This window comes from Oncorhynchus kisutch, linkage group LG21, assembly GCF_002021735.2.
Source record: "Oncorhynchus kisutch isolate 150728-3 linkage group LG21, Okis_V2, whole genome shotgun sequence".
NCBI classification, from domain to species: Eukaryota; Metazoa; Chordata; class Actinopteri; order Salmoniformes; family Salmonidae; genus Oncorhynchus; species Oncorhynchus kisutch.
Genome location: NC_034194.2, coordinates 23,191,199 through 23,211,034, shown reverse-complemented (window position 1 = coordinate 23,211,034; position 19,836 = coordinate 23,191,199). Strand labels below are relative to the sequence as shown.

The 19,836-nt window shown below is 43.8% G+C and overlaps 1 protein-coding gene across 2 annotated transcripts in view; it reads right to left on the bottom strand.

Annotated features, from left to right (window-relative positions):
- LOC109866332 (protein tyrosine phosphatase non-receptor type 14) overlaps positions 1 to 19,836 on the bottom strand; it is a 91,356-nt gene that overhangs the window by 25,819 nt on the left and 45,701 nt on the right. For both annotated transcript variants that reach the window (XM_031800178.1, XM_031800179.1), the window contains exons 4-5: positions 4,815 to 4,912; positions 2,306 to 2,373 (exon numbers count right to left, since the gene is read on the bottom strand). In XM_031800178.1, coding sequence (XP_031656038.1) covers positions 2,306 to 2,373; positions 4,815 to 4,912 — 166 coding nt within the window. The remainder of the gene's footprint in view (positions 1 to 2,305; positions 2,374 to 4,814; positions 4,913 to 19,836) is intronic.

Sequence of the window (19,836 nt, the reverse complement as noted above, 5' to 3'; positions counted from 1 at the left end):
CCTCTCTTCCTACCTCTCAGTTCATCCCACACTCTCTCTACTACCTCTCCTTACTCCCCACACACTCCCTCACCTCTTCCTCTCTTCCTACCTCTCAGTTCATCTCTCACTCTCTCTACTACCTCTCCTTACTCCCCACACACTCCCTCACCTCTTCCTCTCTTCCTCCCTCTCAGTTAATCTCTCACTCTCTACTACCTCTCCTTACTCCCCACACACTCCCTCACCTCTTCCTACCTCTCAGTTTATCCCTCACTCTCTCTACTACCTCTCCTTACTCCCCACACACTCCCTCACCTCTTCCTCTCTTCCTCCCTCTCAGTTCATCCCTGACACTCTCTACTACCTCTCCTTACTCCCCACACACTCCCTCACCTCTTCCTCCCTCTCAGTTCATCCCTCACTCTCTCTACTACCTCTCCTTACTCCCCACACACTCCCTCACCTCTTCCTCTCTTCCTCCCTCTCAGTTCATCCCTCACACTCTCTACTACCTCTCCTTACTCCCCACACACTCCCTCACCTCTTCCTCCCTCTCAGTTCATCCCTCACTCTCTCTACTACCTCTCCTTACTCCCCACACACACCCTCACTTCCTCCCTCTCAGTTCATCCCTCACGCTCTCTACTACCTCTCCTTACTCCCCACACACTCCCTCACCTCTTCCTCCCTCTCAGTTCATCCCTCACTCTCTCTACTACCTCTCCTTACTCCCCACACACTCCCTCACCTCTTCCTCTCTTCCTCCCTCTCAGTTCATCCCTCACGCTCTCTACTACCTCCTCTTACTCCCCACACACTCCCTCACCTCTTCCTGCCTCTCAGTTCATCCCTCACTCTCTCTACTACCTCTCCTTACCCCCCACACACTCCTTCAGCTCTTCCTCCCTCTCAGTTCATCTCTCACTCTCTACTACCTCTCCTTACTCCCCACACACTCCCTCACCTCTTCCTCTCTTCCTCCCTCTCAGTTCATCCCTCACTCTCTCTACTACCTCTCCTTACTCCCCACACACTCCCTCACCTCTTCCTCCCTCTCAGTTCATCCCTCCCTCTCTACTACCTCTCCTTACTCCCCACACACTCCCCCACCTCTTCCTCTCTTCCTCCCTCTCAGTTCATCCCTCACTCTCTCTACTACCTCTCCTTACTCCCCACACACTCCCTCACCTCTTCCTCCCTCTCAGTTCATCCCTCCCTCTCTACTACCTCTCCTTACTCCCCACACACTCCCTCACCTCTTCCTCTCTTCCTCCCTCTCAGTTCATCCCTCACTCTTTCTACTACCTCTCCTTACTCCCCACACACTCCCTCACCTCTTCCTCCCTCTCAGTTCATCCCTCCCTCTCTACTACCTCTCCTTACTCCCCACACACTCCCTCACCTCTTCCTCTCTTCTTACCTCTCAGTTCATCCCACACTCTCTCTACTACCTCTCCTTACTCCCCACACCTCTTCCTCTCTTCCTACCTCTCAGTTCATCCCACACTCTCTCTACTACCTCTCCTTACTCCCCACACACTCCCTCACCTCTTCCTCTCTTCCTACCTCTCAGTTCATCTCTCACTCTCTCTACTACCTCTCCTTACTCCCCACACACTCCCTCACCTCTTCCTCTCTTCCTCCCTCTCAGTTAATCTCTCACTCTCTACTACCTCTCCTTACTCCCCACACACTCCCTCACCTCTTCCTACCTCTCAGTTTATCCCTCACTCTCTCTACTACCTCTCCTTACTCCCCACACACTCCCTCACCTCTTCCTCTCTTCCTCCCTCTCAGTTCATCCCTGACACTCTCTACTACCTCTCCTTACTCCCCACACACTCCCTCACCTCTTCCTCCCTCTCAGTTCATCCCTCACTCTCTCTACTACCTCTCCTTACTCCCCACACACTCCCTCACCTCTTCCTCTCTTCCTCCCTCTCAGTTCATCCCTCACACTCTCTACTACCTCTCCTTACTCCCCACACACTCCCTCACCTCTTCCTCCCTCTCAGTTCATCCCTCACTCTCTCTACTACCTCTCCTTACTCCCCACACTCCCTCACCTCTTCCTCCCTCTCAGTTCATCCCTCACTCTCTACTACCTCTCCTTACTCCCCATATACTCCCTCACCTCTTCCTCCCTCTCAGTTAATCAGTTGATCTTGAAAAACATCTGAGACCGGCAACATCAAACACACACCTGAGAAAACCGACTGAGAGCACACACACCTGAACACTGAAAAACACAAAAGATCACACGCATGCACGCACAAGCACATGCACACACACACTGAGAGGTGTAGTGTGACAGTTGACTCACCACTGGGAAGAGCACATACTCCCTGAGGAAGTCCTGAGACAGGAACTGTGTGAAATCCCCAAAGTCAGCTAGAAGAGAAGAGAGAACACACTGAGATCTACACTCAACTCTACACACACTGAGATCTACACTCAACTCTACACACACTGAGATCTACACTCAACTCTACACACACTGAGATCTACACTCAACTCTACCCACACTGAGATCTACACTCAACTCTACACACACTGAGATCTACACTCAACTCTACCCACACTGAGATCTACACTCAACTCTACCCACACTGAGATCTACACTCAACTCTACCCACACTGAGATCTACACTCAACTCTACACACACTGAGATCTACACTCAACTCTACACACACTGAGATCTACACTCAACTCTACCCACACTGAGATCTACACTCAACTCTACCCATACTGAGATCTACACTCAACTCTAACCACACTGAGATCTACACTCAACTCTACCCACACTGAGATCTACACTCAACTCTACCCACACTGAGATCTACACTCAACTCTACACACACTGAGATCTACACTCAACTCTACCCACACTGAGATCTACACTCAACTCTACTCACACTGAGATCTACACTCAACTCTACCCACACTGAGATCTACACTCAACTCTACACACACTGAGATCTACACTCAACTCTACCCACACTGAGATCTACACTCAACTCTACCCACACTGAGATCTACACTCAACTCTACACACACTGAGATCTACACTCAACTCTACCCACACTGAGATCTACACTCAACTCTACACACACTGAGATCTACACTCAACTCTACCCACACTGAGATCTACACTCAACTCTACACACACTGAGATCTACACTCAACTCTACCCACACTGAGATCTACACTCAACTCTACCCACACTGAGATCTACACTCAACTCTACCCACACTGAGATCTACACTCAACTCTACCCACACTGAGATCTACACTCAACTCTACCCACACTGAGATCTACACTCAACTCTACCCACACTGAGATCTACACTCAACTCTACCCACACTGAGATCTACACTCAACTCTACCCACACTGAGATCTACACTCAACTCTACCCACACTGAGATCTACACTCAACTCTACCCACACTGAGATCTACACTCAACTCTACCCACACTGAGATCTACACTCAACTCTACCCACACTGAGATCTACACTCAACTCTACACACACTGAGATCTACACTCAACTCTACCCACACTGAGATCTACACTCAACTCACCAACTCATTGACATGAAACACATGGATAAAGCTCCAGTAACTTCCACCAGATTCCCAGGGTTGCAGAAATCCTTGTTGGAAAATGACAGATTTCCTGCTTATTCCCTCCAATCTTCCAACTGGGTTTTCAGGAAAACCTGGGAATTCAGGCAAAGTTCATGGACTTTTTCTACTATAAACATGGAACACATACATCATCTAAGGATGTTATTGAGAAAAAAAAGTTGCTATCTAGAACCTTACAGGGTTCTTCGTCTCTCCCCAATAGGTAGAACACTTTTGGTTCCAGTTAGAACTCTTTTGGGTTTCATGTTGAACCCTTTCCTTTTGGAACCCTTTTTGCCCCCTAAGAGTGTACTCTTAAGGATATATGAACTATGTAACACAAGGGAGAAACACCTTCAATAGGCATGGACAGGAACTGTAGACGGATGACCTCAAAGAAAGCAGAGAAAGCAAACATAGAAAGCAGAAACCCTAATAGCACCTACAGTATCTGTAGCAGGCATGCTCATGTCAACCCAGCAATACACACATATTCCTGGCCCTGTGATGTCATGTTGGAGTTTGGGTCTACCCTGGTTCATCCTACCCAGCCCTCCATTGATAAAAGGAAATGACATACAGCTACTGTCTGCCTGGACAATGTACAGTACTATCTACAGATACACAGAGGTAGCTACATCCTTTAGGGCTGCTCTAATGTAATGTAATGTATGTCTGATATAGAGGGGTGTAGTGTAGAATCCATCCTCCCTACAGATAAGGTTCTTCCTGCCATGGCTAACCTTGGTGTTAGCGATAAGCTAACGACTGTTTACATTCTCCCGAGACACAGGGCCCAGGGACAGCAGGAGAGAGAGAGAGAGAGAGTGTGTGTTTGTGTTGCGGGGTTGGAAGATTACAGGGTCACCAACAAGGCCAAGAAAGTGTGTGTGCGTGTCTGTGTGTATGAATACGTGGATGTGTGTGTGTGTGTGTTTGCAAATGCACGCGTGTGCATGCATGTGCGTGCGTGCGTTTGTGTGTGTGTTATGGAAAGGAATCCTGATAGGAACTCAAGTGGACTCAGCTCTTCTGGCGGTATGCAGCCATATTAGGTAGTGAACCCAGGATGAGCTAAGAAAGTGTGAGTCTCTCTCTCTCTCTCTCTCTCTGTATCTACCTCTGGACTTAGGGTTTAAGTAGGACATAAAACGAGGTTAGTGGTAAAGCTATGGGGTATACTCCTGTGTGTACTCTGTCTTACCTTGCACTGCTAGGCCTGCTAGTCTGATGCCCTGCTCTACGGTACAGTGGAGACGTCCATCCAGCACCTCCTTCTTCACCTGCAGGTAGTACTGATACCTAGCGAGAAGAGAAGTGTCACATACTGAGAGCACAAAACACACAGTAAGGGACTTAAAGACTTACAGTAAGCAACATACAGATGTAGGATCTTCATTTGAGCCAGTTTGCTACAGAAGGAAAATTATCCTGCAGCAACAGGAAATGTGAGTTGTTATGTGGATTATAATTCATGAACGTTTATTGTAGGTCTTCATCAAAAGTTTGACATTTCTAAGTGGAAATTACAAACATCAGAAGCCATTTGAAACCTCAAACACACTCCACGTTTTACATTTCCTGCATTGCAAGAATGTTCTCCTGCAACAGGGTGATCAAATGAGGATCCTGTAGAAATGTTACCTGTAAACTCTGGTAGTAATAGCAACGGAAATATTACCACACTGATACTAGGAATAAGTGAATCACTACCATGGAGGGTTGTACTGACTCATGTTCTTGGTTGGAGTAGTGAACCAGCTATGTCTAGCTGTGGCTGGACTAGAGTTATGACTGGGGGTTGGAGTAGTGAACCAGCTATGTCTAGCTGTGGCTGGACTAGAGTTATGACTGGGGGTTAGAGTAGTGAACCAGCTATGTCTAGCTGTGGCTGGACTAGAGTTATGACTGGGGGTTGGAGTAGTGAACCAGCTATGTCTAGCTGTGGCTGGACTAGAGTTATGACTGGGGGTTGGAGTAGTGAACCAGCTATGTCTAGCTGTGGCTGGACTAGAGTTATGACTGGGGGTTGGAGTAGTGAACCAGCTATGTCTAGCTGTGGCTGGACTAGAGTTATGACTGGGGGTTAGAGTAGTGAACCAGCTATGTCTAGCTGTGGCTGGACTAGAGTTATGACTGGGGGTTAGAGTAGTGAACCAGCTATGTCTAGCTGTGGCTGGAGTAGAGTTATGACTGGGGGTTGGAGTAGTGAACCAGCTATGTCTAGCTGTGGCTGGACTAGAGTTATGACTGGGGGTTAGAGTAGTGAACCAGCTATGTCTAGCTGTGGCTGGACTAGAGTTATGTTTGGGGGTTGGAGTAGTGAACCAGCTATGTCTAGCTGTGGCTGGACTAGAGTTATGACTGGGGGTTAGAGTAGTGAACCAGCTATGTCTAGCTGTGGCTGGACTAGAGTTATGACTGGGGGTTGGAGTAGTGAACCAGCTATGTCTAGCTGTGGCTGGACTAGAGTTATGACTGGGGGTTGGAGTAGTGAACCAGCTATGTCTAGCTGTGGCTGGACTAGAGTTATGACTGGGGGTTAGAGTAGTGAACCAGCTATGTCTAGCTGTGGCTGGACTAGAGTTATGACTGGGGGTTAGAGTAGTGAACCAGCTATGTCTAGCTGTGGCTGGACTAGAGTTATGACTGGGGGTTGGAGCAGAGTGCTTGCTAGGTCGTCTCTGAAATCCCAAACCTAGGGCAGCAAAGCTGGAACATTGGTACATTGGAGAAAAGACATCTGTCTAGAGCACTGGTATTCAAAGTCGGGGTCACGGAGGAACTGCAGTGGGGTCACAAAACAAAACAAAATGAAAAGTACAGATTCAAGTACAGGACAATATACAACGTTTTTGTGAAAGATCACTTATATTGAATAAATGTATTTATTGGTTTCTTTGCATTTTGATGATGATGAAAATGTAATGCATTGAAGGTTTTTTGGGGGGTAAAAATAGAAATGTACTGATTTTAAGGTTGTTTTATTAGATTTGGGTAGGGTTGTGAGAATCTTTTGTGAAAAAATGGGGTCCCCACTGAACAAGTTTGAATAACACTGGTCTAAAAAGACTACTAGCTGGGGCTCGGTGGGGCTGGGCTAGTGTTATGACTGTGGGTGGCTCGGCCACTGGTTTGCCAGAGGTAAGTTGATATGATACTTTTCAGACTTGGCCCAGAGCGACCTTCACAGCGTGTGGTTAGAGTGCCAAAATAAAGTGAAAGAACAGGACGAAACGTCCAGCTTTTCAGGGATTCCAAATCATTTCCCCCCCATTTTAGGCCTTGATTCAATTTTGTGTTTGACTTTTGGGCAGGGTGAAGTAGTCACACAAGGCCACACATTAGAGAAGAGAGAGAAGAGAGAGAAGAGAGAGTGAGAGAATGAGGCAAAGAGAGAGGGTAGTTAATGAGAGGGAGGGGGAGAGAAGGAAAGTGTGAGGGAAAGTCTAAACGGTCCATTATCAAAACAGAGCAGTGTCAGGGGTGAGTCCAGCTGACCAGTTTCAGCTGCAAAGAACTTGCTGGTTTCCTGTTTGTTACCATGGCTACCACAGTGAGTGTTTCCACTGGAGGCTGTGAGACACCTTTACAAACATACACACACACTCTCGCGCGCACACACACACTCTCGCGCGCACACACACACACACACACGCACACACACACGGCAGTTCATAGGGGAACATGCATCAGGCTGGTCATGCCAGAGTCTACAAACTGTGGTCTGGGAATCACCAAGCCATCCCTGCATGCTTAGTCACTCCAGCCTGCTATAGACAAGTGGAGTTCTGTTGAAGTCAGCCACACAGGGGAAGTCCAGTGATAACCCATAGAGAGAGAATGTCATGAGCAACACTTGCTAAAGTCACCTGTAAACTAGAAACCACTATAATATGGCACGGTCATATCTTTGTCTCTCTACCTTACTTAATCATTTTCAAACTCTTCTCTATTCCTCTCTCTCTCTCTCTCCCCTGCCTTGTCTCCCTTTCTCTCTTTCTTTTCTCACCTATCTCTCCCTCCTCCCCCCTCTCTCTCCTCGCACTCTTCCTCTCGTCTCTCTGGTTCTTTTTTTAGCTCCACTGTGTGTACTCGGGGTCTATAATCTGACCGCGCCCTTCTCTCTCACCCTGTCATTACACCGGCTGGCTGAGCTGCCATTCCGTTCCCCTGGCAACCCTCTAATTAGCTAACCCCTGGATGGGGAGGAGCCCACAGTGGTCAAGTGGGCGGTGCTTCAGCAGGAACACACTGCAGAGGTTCTGGAATGGGTTCTAGTTATGTTGCGTGAATGTTCCCTCAATGCTTAACACCCTCTTGGGTCAGAGGGGAAATGGTGTCTTGGTGTGGTTGTCTCTTTGTCTTAGGCAGAAGGATAACAACATTATGATGTTTATATTTATATATGTGAGCAGCCATGGTAGAGTGGCAGACTGTAAACTGTAGACATGATGATTGAGAAGCAAGCCAGGCCTCTTAAAGTAAACCATCTTCAGCACAATTACATCTCTTCAAGGATAAATGAAGTTTTATAGATTTGAATTGAATCAGACTGAAAGAGAGCATGAAATGGTCCTGTACAGTCCTTAGAGTCAACAGTGTCTGCTGGTTGATTTTTAATCTCACCCGGTTAGTTACTCATGCTTAGAAAACCGGGTGTTTAGGACACACCTGGTATAGGGCAATACGGCAAAATATCCTATCTCAATATTTTTCTCATTTTTGACGCCATGACGGTATTTTATGTTTGTTTTTAAAATAATAAAGTTCTAAATATACTTAATGAGCAGTGCATGACACTAAGGTGTCAACACATATATGTTAAGTCCTTTTAATGGGTCTTTCTCTCTTCTGATCTGTTTTATACTGTTCATCAAACTTCAACTCAAAATTATTTTCAGCAATTTCTGCATTTTTTTCACTCGGGTGTTATCATTTCCCCACTGAACCACGTTTGTTTTGTCTTTGTATGCCTCTATTTTGGGGGAAAAAAGTAACTTTTCCTTTATAAGAATAATTATTCCCCAGCAAACTGGGAACATTCTCAGCTAAGATTCCCATTAACTTCTAATTAGGGTATTATCTAACATTAGGATGAGGATGCATTAGGATGCATAGGTACACTTGTTTATTCCAAAAATGATGGCCTTATCAGAAGATCTCAAGCCATATTATTGATGTGGTGATTACAGCCTCAAGCCTTCTTGGGTATGATGTTACAAGCTTGGCACACCTGTATTTGGGGAGTTTCAGGTTGGATGGGGAGCGTCGCTGTACAGCTATTTTCAGGTCTCTCCAGAGATGTTTGATTGGGTTCAGGTCCGGGCTCTGGCTGGGCCACTCAAAGACATTCAGAGACTTGTCCCAAAGCTACTCCTGCGTTGTCTTGTCTGTGTGTTTAGGGTCATTGTCTTGTTAGAAGGTGAACATGGTACAAGTCATCTGTAACTCTTATAATAGTGTCAGGGAATGTCCCAGTGTATGTTCAAGTTGTAGAAACATCTCAAGGATGATCAATGGAAACAGGATGCACCTGAACTCAATTATGATGTCATAGTGGTGTAATAATACTTGAACATACACTGGGACATTCCCTGACACTATTATAAGAGTTACAGATGACTTGTAGGACTGACATCACTGGAGTTCCAACCCCCAACGTAAAGACCCGTTATATGCCCACGTGTGTTCTGGCAATGGTTTAAGATTTCACAATTATGTGTTTGTTCACTCCCATAAAAGCAGCCCTGAACATTTGGATATTCAGTGTTCAGAGATTTATGGTAATCTTATTTTCCCATACTTATATTCCCATACTTTCTCAGCCCCCCAAATATCAGATGTGTCTGTTTCACCTCACCACACTCCTTCAGCAAAGACAGGTTTGTTGTCTTCAGCTCACAGTTTGCTCTAGTGTATCCTCAACTCAAGAGGCCTACTCCCCCCCCCCCCGACGCAAAAAAAACATCCAGACAACCTCCTCACACAGAGAGGCCGCGTACACCACCGCACCCCCAGATGGGGCCAGCCGGTGTGTGTGGGAGGTGGGGGGATTCCGTGCTTTTACATGGTATTATCATTGAACCGACAGAGGGTAAAATGTGTGTCTGTGGGGGAACAGCTCTGATAACAAGCTGAACAAAGATGGGATTTCAAGGCTGTATATGCTGCTGCCCCCATGGCTCACTGGGGCCAGGTGATGAGGTCTGGTCTGGATTAAGGGGTTGGACATTTCCAGCATGGTGTATAGGGTTTGGAGAACACACAGCGGCTGACATTAGCAGAGTTAGAAGCTAATATGATTTGGTGTATTGTGAGTTTGGTTCCTTCAGGCAGAGGGAGACAGATAGAGGGAAAAAGACAAACAGACACAATCCATGCTGTTGAACACTTCTGCCTTTTCCTCTGAGATGACTGAGTTTACACATAACATGGTTTATGAGAGGAACTCTCACATTAGCCAATGCCCCGACACCTCATCCCCACCTCCTAACCCTAGTTAACCCTGCCTCGGTGATTTTCACAGCTGCAGAGAGAGATGGAATGAAGGAGGGAGGTTTTGGGGCATTAGTATCAGGTTTCACATCAAAAGCACCCTGCTTCACTTCAAAGACACTACTCACAACTGAAACCATTGCCGGAACTGAAGCCAACCAATCTTATCTGTGTGTTACAACCTTAGTTCCCTTTTCCCTTCCTCCTCTCCCTCTTTCCATCTCTTTCTCATTCCCTCAATACTCCTCTCCCCCCTCACCCTCTATTGCCCCCCCCCCCCCCAGGCCAGGTGTGTAAGCAATAGAATGACCGCCCAGCTCGTTGCTATGGGAGACGCCACGACACCAAAGACATGGGTCACTGGTTTTACTCTCATCCTGTGAATGAATCTGTAAGCCTTTCTAACAGATTAAAAGTTGTATAAAGTTGCCCCAGGGCACTGATCTAAGGTTAGTTTGTGTACCCCCTCCCTAATGATTAATGTTAGGATTGGGCTAAGGTAAACTGATCTTGGATCTGTGCCAAGGGAAACTTGTACCTGGAGCAGCAGACTGATGCCAGGAGGACCCAGCTGGCTGCTAAGGCACTCATACCGGTTCTACGCATTATAATGACAGTAGAAGGAAGGGGTGAGGAGTTACAAATGATGCTGCTGAAGGCTGTTAAAGAAAGTGAATTGATCGTCTGGCTTTACTGAACAGATTCTTGGAGACGAGCGGGAGGGTGTGTGTGTGTCAGGGAGACATTTACCGCGGCCCCCCACCTCAACCCGACTCCCCAACCCCTGCCTAGCACTTCTGCTGGGAGGAATGTGTGGTCCTCCTCCCTCCTCCACTCCCTCCTCTCCTCCTACCGCTGTGCCAACATTCCACATGGACTCCTAACCACACACCAGAGAGAGAGAACTTTAACTATTTGCACGCCATTATAACAATGTACAATGCACTAATATTATATTATGTCTATTCCTTTGAAACTTTGTAATGTTTACTGTTTACTGTTCATTTTTGATGATTTATTTCACTTTAGTGTATTATCTATTTCACTTGATTCCCATACCAATAAAGCCCTTTGAATTGAGCTGTTGACGAGGTATTTCATACTATAATACTAGAGTATGTGTAGCATGTTCAGTCCTGTCCACTGCTCAACCCCTAACTACATGTAAATACACTGAAGTGATTTCATAGAATGATTGCTGTGAACACACACACACACACACACACACACTCACTCACTCACACACATACAGTTGAAGTCAGAAGTTTCCACTAAGTTGACTGTGCCTTTAAACAGCTTGGAAAATTCCAGGAAATGATGTCAAGGCTTTAGAAGCTTCTGATAGGTTAATTGACATCATTTGAGTCAATTAGAGGTGTACCTGTGGATGCACTTCAAGGCTTACCTTCAAACTCACTGCCTCTTTGCTTGACATCATGGGGAAATCAAAAGAAACCAACCAAGACCTCCACCAATCAACCACCCCAAAAAAGTGTAGACCTCCACAAGTCTGGTTCATCCTTAGGAGCAATTTCCAAATGCTTGACGGTACCGCGTTAATCTGTACAAACAATAGTAAGTATAAACACCATGGGAACACGCAGCCGTCTTACCGCTCAGGAAGGAGACGCCTTCTGTCTCCTAGAGATGAACGCATTTTGGTGCGAAAGGTGCAAATCAATCCCAGAACAACAGCAAAGGACCTTGTGAAGATGCTGGAGGAAACAGGTACAAAAGTATCTATATCCACAGTAAAACGAGTCCCATATCGACATAACCTTTTAAGGGCGCTCAGCAAGTAAGAAGCCACTGCTCCAAAACCGCCATAAAAAAGCCAGACTAAGGTTTTCAACTGCACATGGGGACAAAGATCGTACTATTTGGAGAAATCTCCTCTGGTCTGATAAAACAGAAATAGAACTGTTTGGCCATAATGACCATCATTATGTTTGGAAGAAAAAGGAAGCGGCTTGCAAGCCTGAGAACACCATTCCAACCGTGAAGCACGGGGGTGGCAGCATCATGTTGTGGGGATGCTTTGTGGCAGGAGGGACTGGTGCACTTCACAAAATAGATGGCATCATAAGGAAGGAAAATGATGTGGATATATTGAAGCAACATCTCAAGACATCAGTCAGGAAGTTAAAGCTTGGTCGCAAATGGGTCTTCCAAATGGACAATGACCCCAAGCATACTTCCAAAGTTGTGGCAAAATGGCTTAAGGACAACAAAGTCAAGGTATTGGAGTGGCCATCACAAAGCCCTGACCTCAATCCCATAGAAGATTTGTGGGCAGAACTTAAAAAGTGTGTGTGAGCAAGGAGGCCTACAAACCTGACTCAGTTACACCAGCTCTGTCAGGAGGAATCGGCCAAAATTCACCCAACTTATTCTGGGAAGCTTGTGGAAAGCTACCTGAAACATTTGACCCAAGTTAAACAATTTAAAGGCAATGCCAATCAAATACTAATTGAGTGTATGTAAACTTCTGACCCACTGGGAATGTGATGAAAGAAAAAAAGCTGAAATAAATCATTCTTGCTACTATTATTCTGACATTCCACATTCTTAAAATAAAGTGGTAACCCTAACTGACCTAAGACAGGGACTTTTTACTAGGATTGTAGTAAAAGGAATTGTGAAGAACTGAGTTTAAATGTATTTGCCTAAGGTGTATGTAAACTTCCGACTTCAACTGTATATACGCCTGACTCCCATGTCAAACAGCACACTCTCACTTACGAACAACCTTTCCCACATCCAGTCAAGCAGCAGCCGCAAATTCAGCAGCTCAGTGCTATCAGACTCACGGTGGGAACGTAGGGTGTGTGTGTGTGTGTGTGTGTGTGGGTGAATCTGAGATGGCAGACACTGCTGCCCTGTCTACACCCTGACCCCTGCATGCCCTTTTCACAGCTAGCTCACACTCCCTCTCTCTTTCTCCCACTCTCTCTACCTCGCTCTCTCTCTCCCTCTCTCAATTCAATTCAAAGGGCTTTATTGGCATGGGAAACATGTTTACATTGCCAAAGCAAGTGGAATAGCTAATAAACAAAAGTGAAATCAACAATCAGTAATGAACATTAAACATAACACTCACACAATGTTAATGCCAATATGCAGTGTTTTAACAATATGCTAAAATGTGAAATATGAAAGAGAAAATATACAAATACAGCACCTTCAGAAAGTATTCACACCCCTTGACGTAGTCCTCATTTTGTTGTGTTACAGCCTGAATTCAAAATGGATTCAATATCTTTTTCTCTCTCACCCATCTACACACAATACCACATAATAACAAAGTGAAAACATGTTTTTAGAAGTTTTTGTATTGGAAATTAAATACATACATTTCTATTTTACAAGTACTCACACCCCCGAGTCAATACATGTTAGAATCACCTTTGGTAGTGATTACAGCGGTGAGTCTTTCTGGGTAAGTCTAACAGCTTTCCACACCTGGACTGTACAACATTTGTCCATTATTCTTTGAAAAATTCTTCAAGCTCTGTCAAGTTGATTTTCCATTCAAGCCATAGATGATTTTCAAGCCGATTTAAGTCTAAACTGTAACTAGGCCACTCAGGAACATTCAATCATCTTGGTAAGAAACTCCAGTGTAGGCGTCAGCTAGTGTTTTAGGTTATTGTCCTACTGAAAGGTGAATTGGTCGCCCAGTGTCTGTTGGAAAGCAGACTGAACCAATTTTTCCTTCTAGGATTTTGCCTGTGCTTATAGCTGTATTTCGTATATTTATATCCCCCAGTCCTTGCTGATGACAAGCATACCCATAACATGATTCAGCCATCACCATGCTTCCCAGGGTAGCAGCTACTCTTCCTGGGGTCCAGCAAAAATTAAGGCAGTATAATACATTACAATAAAAAAATGTTAACATTAAAATACATTTGACAAAATATTTCACAAAACATTAAGTGTGTGCCGATTAATTAGGGCCGGTTTGGCCGATTAATTAGGGCCGGTTTCAGGTTTTCATAACAATCGGTAATCGTCATTTTTGGATGCCGATTATGGCCGATTACATTGCATTCCTTGAGGAAACTGCGTGGCAGGCTGACCACCTGTTACGCGAGTGCAGCAAGGAGCCAAGGTAAGTTGCTAGCTAGCATTAACCTTCTTATAAAAAAATATCAATCTTCACATAATCACTAGTTAACTACACATGTATAATGATATTACTAGGTTAACTAGCTTGTCCTGCGTGGCATATAATCAATGCGGTGCCTGTTAATTTATCATCAAATCACAGCCTACTTCGCCAAACAGGTGATGATTTAACAAAAGCGCATTCGCGAAAAAAGCACAATCGTTGCACAAATGTACCTAACCATAAACATCAATGCCACAGAAGTATATTTTTTTTTAAACCTGCATATTTAGTTAAAATAAATTCATGTTAGCAGGCAATATTAACTAGGGAAACTGTGTCACTTCCGGATTTAACCATATTTGTGACTAAAGGCGCGTATTTCTGTATTTATTATATTATAATTAAGTCTATGATTTGATAGAGCAGTCTGACTGAACATTGGTAGGCGGCAGCAGGCTCGTAAGCATTCATTCAAACTTTACTGAGTTTGCCAGCAGCTCTTAGCGATGCTTGATTCACACGCTGTTTATGACTTCACGCCTATCAACTCCTGAGATTAAGCTGGCAATACTAAAGTGCCCATTAGAACATCAAATAGTCAAAGGTATATGAAATACAAATGGTATAGAGAAATAGTCAACGTGTCATAATTCCTATAATAAACTACAATCTAAAACCTCTTAACTGGGAATATTGAACCACCAGCTTTCATATGTTCTCATGTTCTGAGCAAGGAACTTAAATGTTTTTTTTCCCTGGCACATATTGCACTTTTACTTTCTTCTCCAACACTGTGTTTTTGCATTATTTAAACCAAATTGAGCATGTTTCATTATTTATTTGAGACTAAATATATTTTATTTATGTATTATATTAAGTTAAAATAAGTGTTCATTGTTCATTCAGTATTGTTGTAATTGTCATTATATATACACTACTCAAAAAAATAAAGGGAACACTAAAATAACACATCCTAGATCTGAATGAATGAAATATTCTTAAATACTTTTTTCTTTACATAGTTGAATGTGCTGACAACAAAATCACACAAAAATGATCAATGGAAATCAAATGTATTAACCCATGGAGGTCTGGATTTGGAGTCACACTCAAAATTAAAGTGGAAAATCACACTACAGGCTGATCCAACTTTGATGTAATGTCCTTAAAACAAGTCAAAATGAGGCTCAGTAGTGTGTGTGGCCTTTGTAAATGAGAACTTGTTCTCAACTTGCCTACCTGGTTAAATAAAGGTTAAATAAAATAAATAACATTTAAAAAAGGCGGAGGTAGCGGTCCTGCTGCTGGGTTGTTGCCCTCCTATGTCCTCCTCCACGTCTCCTGATGTACTGGCCTGTCTCCTGGTAGCGCCTCCATGCTCTGGACACTACGCTGACAGACACAGCAAACCTTCTTGCCACAGCTCGCATTGATGTGCCATCCTGGATGAGCTGCACTACCTTAGCCACTTGTGTGGGTTGTAGACTCCGTCTCATGCTACCACTAGAGTGAAAGCACCAACAGCATTCAAAAGTGACCAAAACATCAGCCAGGAAGCATAGGAACTGAGAAGTGGTCTGTGGTCACCACCTGCAGAACCACTCCTTTATTGGGGGTGTCTTGCTAATTGCCTATTATTTCCACCTGTTGTCTATTCCATTTGCACAACAGCATGTGAAATTTATTGTCAATTAGTGTTGCTTCCTAAGTGGACAGTTTGATTTCACAGAAGTGTGATTGACTTGGAGTTACATTGTGTTGTTTAAGTGTTCCCTTTATTCTTTTGAGCAGTGTATATAAAAATCGATAGATTAATCGGCATCAGCTTTTTTTGGTCCTCCAATAATCGGCATCGGAGTTGAAAAACCATAATCGGTCGACCTCTAATATAGTTCCATGTAGCTATGGCTCTATGTAGTACAGTGTGCCTCTCATAGTCTGTTATGGACTTGGGGACATGTCTTGTGGGGTATGCATGGATGTCAGAGCTGTGTTCTAGTAGTTTAAACAGACAGCTCAGTACATTCAGCATGTCAACACTTCTCTCCTATACTTTGAACCATGAGAGAGTGACATGCATATGATTAATGTTAGCTCTACATGTACATTTAAGGGCCAGCCATGCTGCCCTGTCCCTCTGTGTGGCACCTGACCACATGACTGTGCAGTAGTCCAGGTGCGACAAAACTAGGGCCTGCAGGACCTGCTTTGTTCATATTGTTGTTAAGAAAGCAGAGCTGCGCTTTATTATAGACAGACTTCTCCCCAGCTTAGCTACTGTTGCATCAATATGTTTTGACCATAACAGTGGTCTCAACACTATGTCAGCTGCTACAGCGAGTGAGATCACTGCGACACATAACAAAGAGCTGCAGTCAGTTTCAGAATAGGTGGCAAGAAATAACAAAACTAAAAAACATTGTATTTGGGACAAATAATTTACTTAACCCTAAACATCAACTAAATCTTGTAATGAATAATATGGAAATTGAGAAAGTTGAGGTGACTAAACTGCTTGGAGGAACCCTGGACTGCAGCTCTTTGTTAAATGTTGCAGTGATTTCACTCGCTGTAGTAGCTGACGTGTACAGACACACTGGTTTTACTCAGAGCCAGTGGGATGTCATAAGTAAACATTGAAAATAGTAAGGGGCTGCCCTGGGGAATGCCTGATTCTACCTGGATTATGTTGGAGAGGCTACCATTAACGAACATCCTCTGTGTTCTGTTAGACAGGTAACTCTCAATCCACAATATAGCAGGGGGTATAAAGCCATAACATATAGGTTTTTCCAGCAGCATACTATGATCGATAAAGTCTAAAGACTGAAGTCTAACAAAACAGCTCCCAGTCTTTTTTTATCAATTTCTCTCAGCCAATCATCAGTCATTTGTGTAAGCACCGCCCATGTTGATTGACCTTCCCTATAAGCATGATGAAAATCTGTTGTTAAAATAGCATTGTAAAATAGCATTGTATCTGGTCAAACAGATTTTTTCCCAAACATTTAGTAAGGGTTGGTAACAGGCTGATTGGCTGGCTATTTGCTTCCCTCCAGGCCTGAGGGAACACACTTTACTGTAGGCTTAGATTTTTTTATTTGATCTTTATTTAACTAGGCAAGTCAGTTAAGAACAAATTCTTATTTTCAATGATGGCCTAGGAACAGTGGGTTGACTGCCTGTTCAGGGGCAGAATGACAGATTTGTACCTTGTCAGCTCGGGGATTTGAACTTGGCTACCCTGCGCCCCGCCATTGAAGAGATGGCAAATAGGAGAGGCAATATCATCCAATATCATTCTCAGTCATTTTCCATCCAAGTTGTCAGACCCTGGTGGCTTGTCATTGTTGATAGACAACAATCGTTTTTTCACTTCTTCCACACTCATTTTACTGAATTCAAATTACAGTTGGCAATATCAGTTGGTTTTGTGAGGAATGAGCGAACTGATTCAATGAATGATAGAGCTGAGTTTGCCTTTTTGGCCAAAATGTTATTTAAGGTGCCCCAAAGCATTTAATATCATTCTTGATATAATATATCTTCATTTCATAGTGTACAGTGGTTCGTCCTTTAAAAGTTGCAGTGTACTGCGGCGCAGCTAGCATGGTGCCGCAGAATTCTATGCCATGTTATTTAAGCGTGAACCTCTGGTACCAATAATGCTAATTAGTGCTACTTTGACCACCAGAGGGCATCTTTGAAAAGCATTTGATAGCCTTCAATAGTGGCTGTACTAGAGAATGCAGGCACGCGGTAGACCAGGGTTCAATTCCCCGATGGGGAGGAAGGAGTAGACTGTCCTTGTAAATAAGAATTTAACTGATTCCATGGGTGTTATTTCATAGTTGTGATGTTATTCTACAATGTAGAAAATAGTAAAAATAATAATAAAACCCTGGAATGAGTAGGTGTGTTATGGATCCACAACTAAATAAACATTGTCATTTTGAAAGAGTATTTTTATCATTATTTTATTAATGAAAGCATAAAGATGCCATTATTAGTTACATTGTTTTAGTTTGAACGTGCAGCCTGGCACTAAGAACAGAACAGCGGGAACGTTTCCCTAGTCAGCTCCATTATTAGTGCAATGCCCCTTAAAGTGTTGCCAGCAATGCCCCTCCCCCTTTCTCCTCCTCCCTTCCCCATGGGCTAGGTCGGTCTTCTGTGCGCGGCTCTGTGGTCCATCCCGTGCCCCCTGCCCTCATGCCTTGAACCTCACGCACTTTCAGTGGATACAGCTGGAGAACGGCAACGCAATCCCATTGTGCGCCACTCGGGAGCCATGTACAATATAACCAATATATATTGTCCTGCTAATAATAGGGTTAATAATATATCTGTGAGAATATCCAACAGGATTTTTTTAGCATTCTAAATTAATAATAATAATAATCGCTTTGTTTAAAAAATAACAATATTTTGGAGATGATTTTGTTTTCAAATAAGGTAAAATTTGTGATAAAAAGACCATTCTTGAACATGGGGTAAGACATTGTTACTAATTTGTAAATAAAGCCAGTTTGATATTTAGAATAATTTGTTTTTGTTTTTAGAGGATGAGAAACCAAAAACCTACAATCATCTCATGGGTCTCCCAGTCGAGGGCAGCACGGTAATTGAACCAGTGTCACGCCTTGGTCTTAGTATTTTGTGTTTTCTTTAATTATTTGTTCAGGCCAGGGTGTGACATGGGTTATTGTGTTGTCGTATTGGGTTTTTTGTAGGCATTGGGATTGTGGCTGATTAGGGGTGTGTCTAGCATAGGCTTGGCTGCCTGAGGCAGTTCTCAATCAGAGTCAGGTGATTCTCGTTGTCTCGGATTGGGAACCGTATTTAGGTAGCCTGAGTTCGCTTTGTATTTCGTGGGTGATTGTTCCTGTCTCTGTGTAGTTTCACCAGATAGGCTGTATTAGGTTTCACGTTCCGTTTGTTGTTTTGTATTTATTAGTTATTTCATGTATCGTTCCGTTTTTTTCATTAAAGACATGAGTAACCACCACGCTGCATTTCGGTCCGACTCTCTTTCGACAAACGAAGAACGCCGTTACAACCAGCATCTGTAGCAACCATTGCGCCACTCAGGCGCTGTATAACGTGACCGGTTGGGAGTGGCCTACAGTACTACTGTAAGACCAAAATAATCCTAACAAAATAAAATTATAAAAACCTTAGTGTAACAGCAGTTTTAGTAAGTAATACTGAAGTCGTGCACAATTATCAGTTTCTATTTTGGTTTATGTCACCCATTCATTGTCAGTTAGAGACACAGTAGGACCCAAAAGCATAATCAGTGCTCTAACTCCCCCTTGTGGTGGTCTGGAGCAATGAAGAGATGACGCAGGGTACCGTACTAAACCACAAATGACCTCTATGTCCCGCAGCATAATCACAAAACATTTAGTGGAGCAACCACTGTAGTTTCTTCTTCTTTTTGTTCTGTTTAAGTCACATGATTTCTCAATATGCAATTGTTTTGCAAATCAGTTATGCAGCCAGGTTTGCCATTCCTTTAGCCACATCCCTCTCAACCATACAATTTGTCAATCAATCCACAGGGATATAACAGTTTTTACAGTCATTTTCTGAATGCTTATAAGTAACTGGA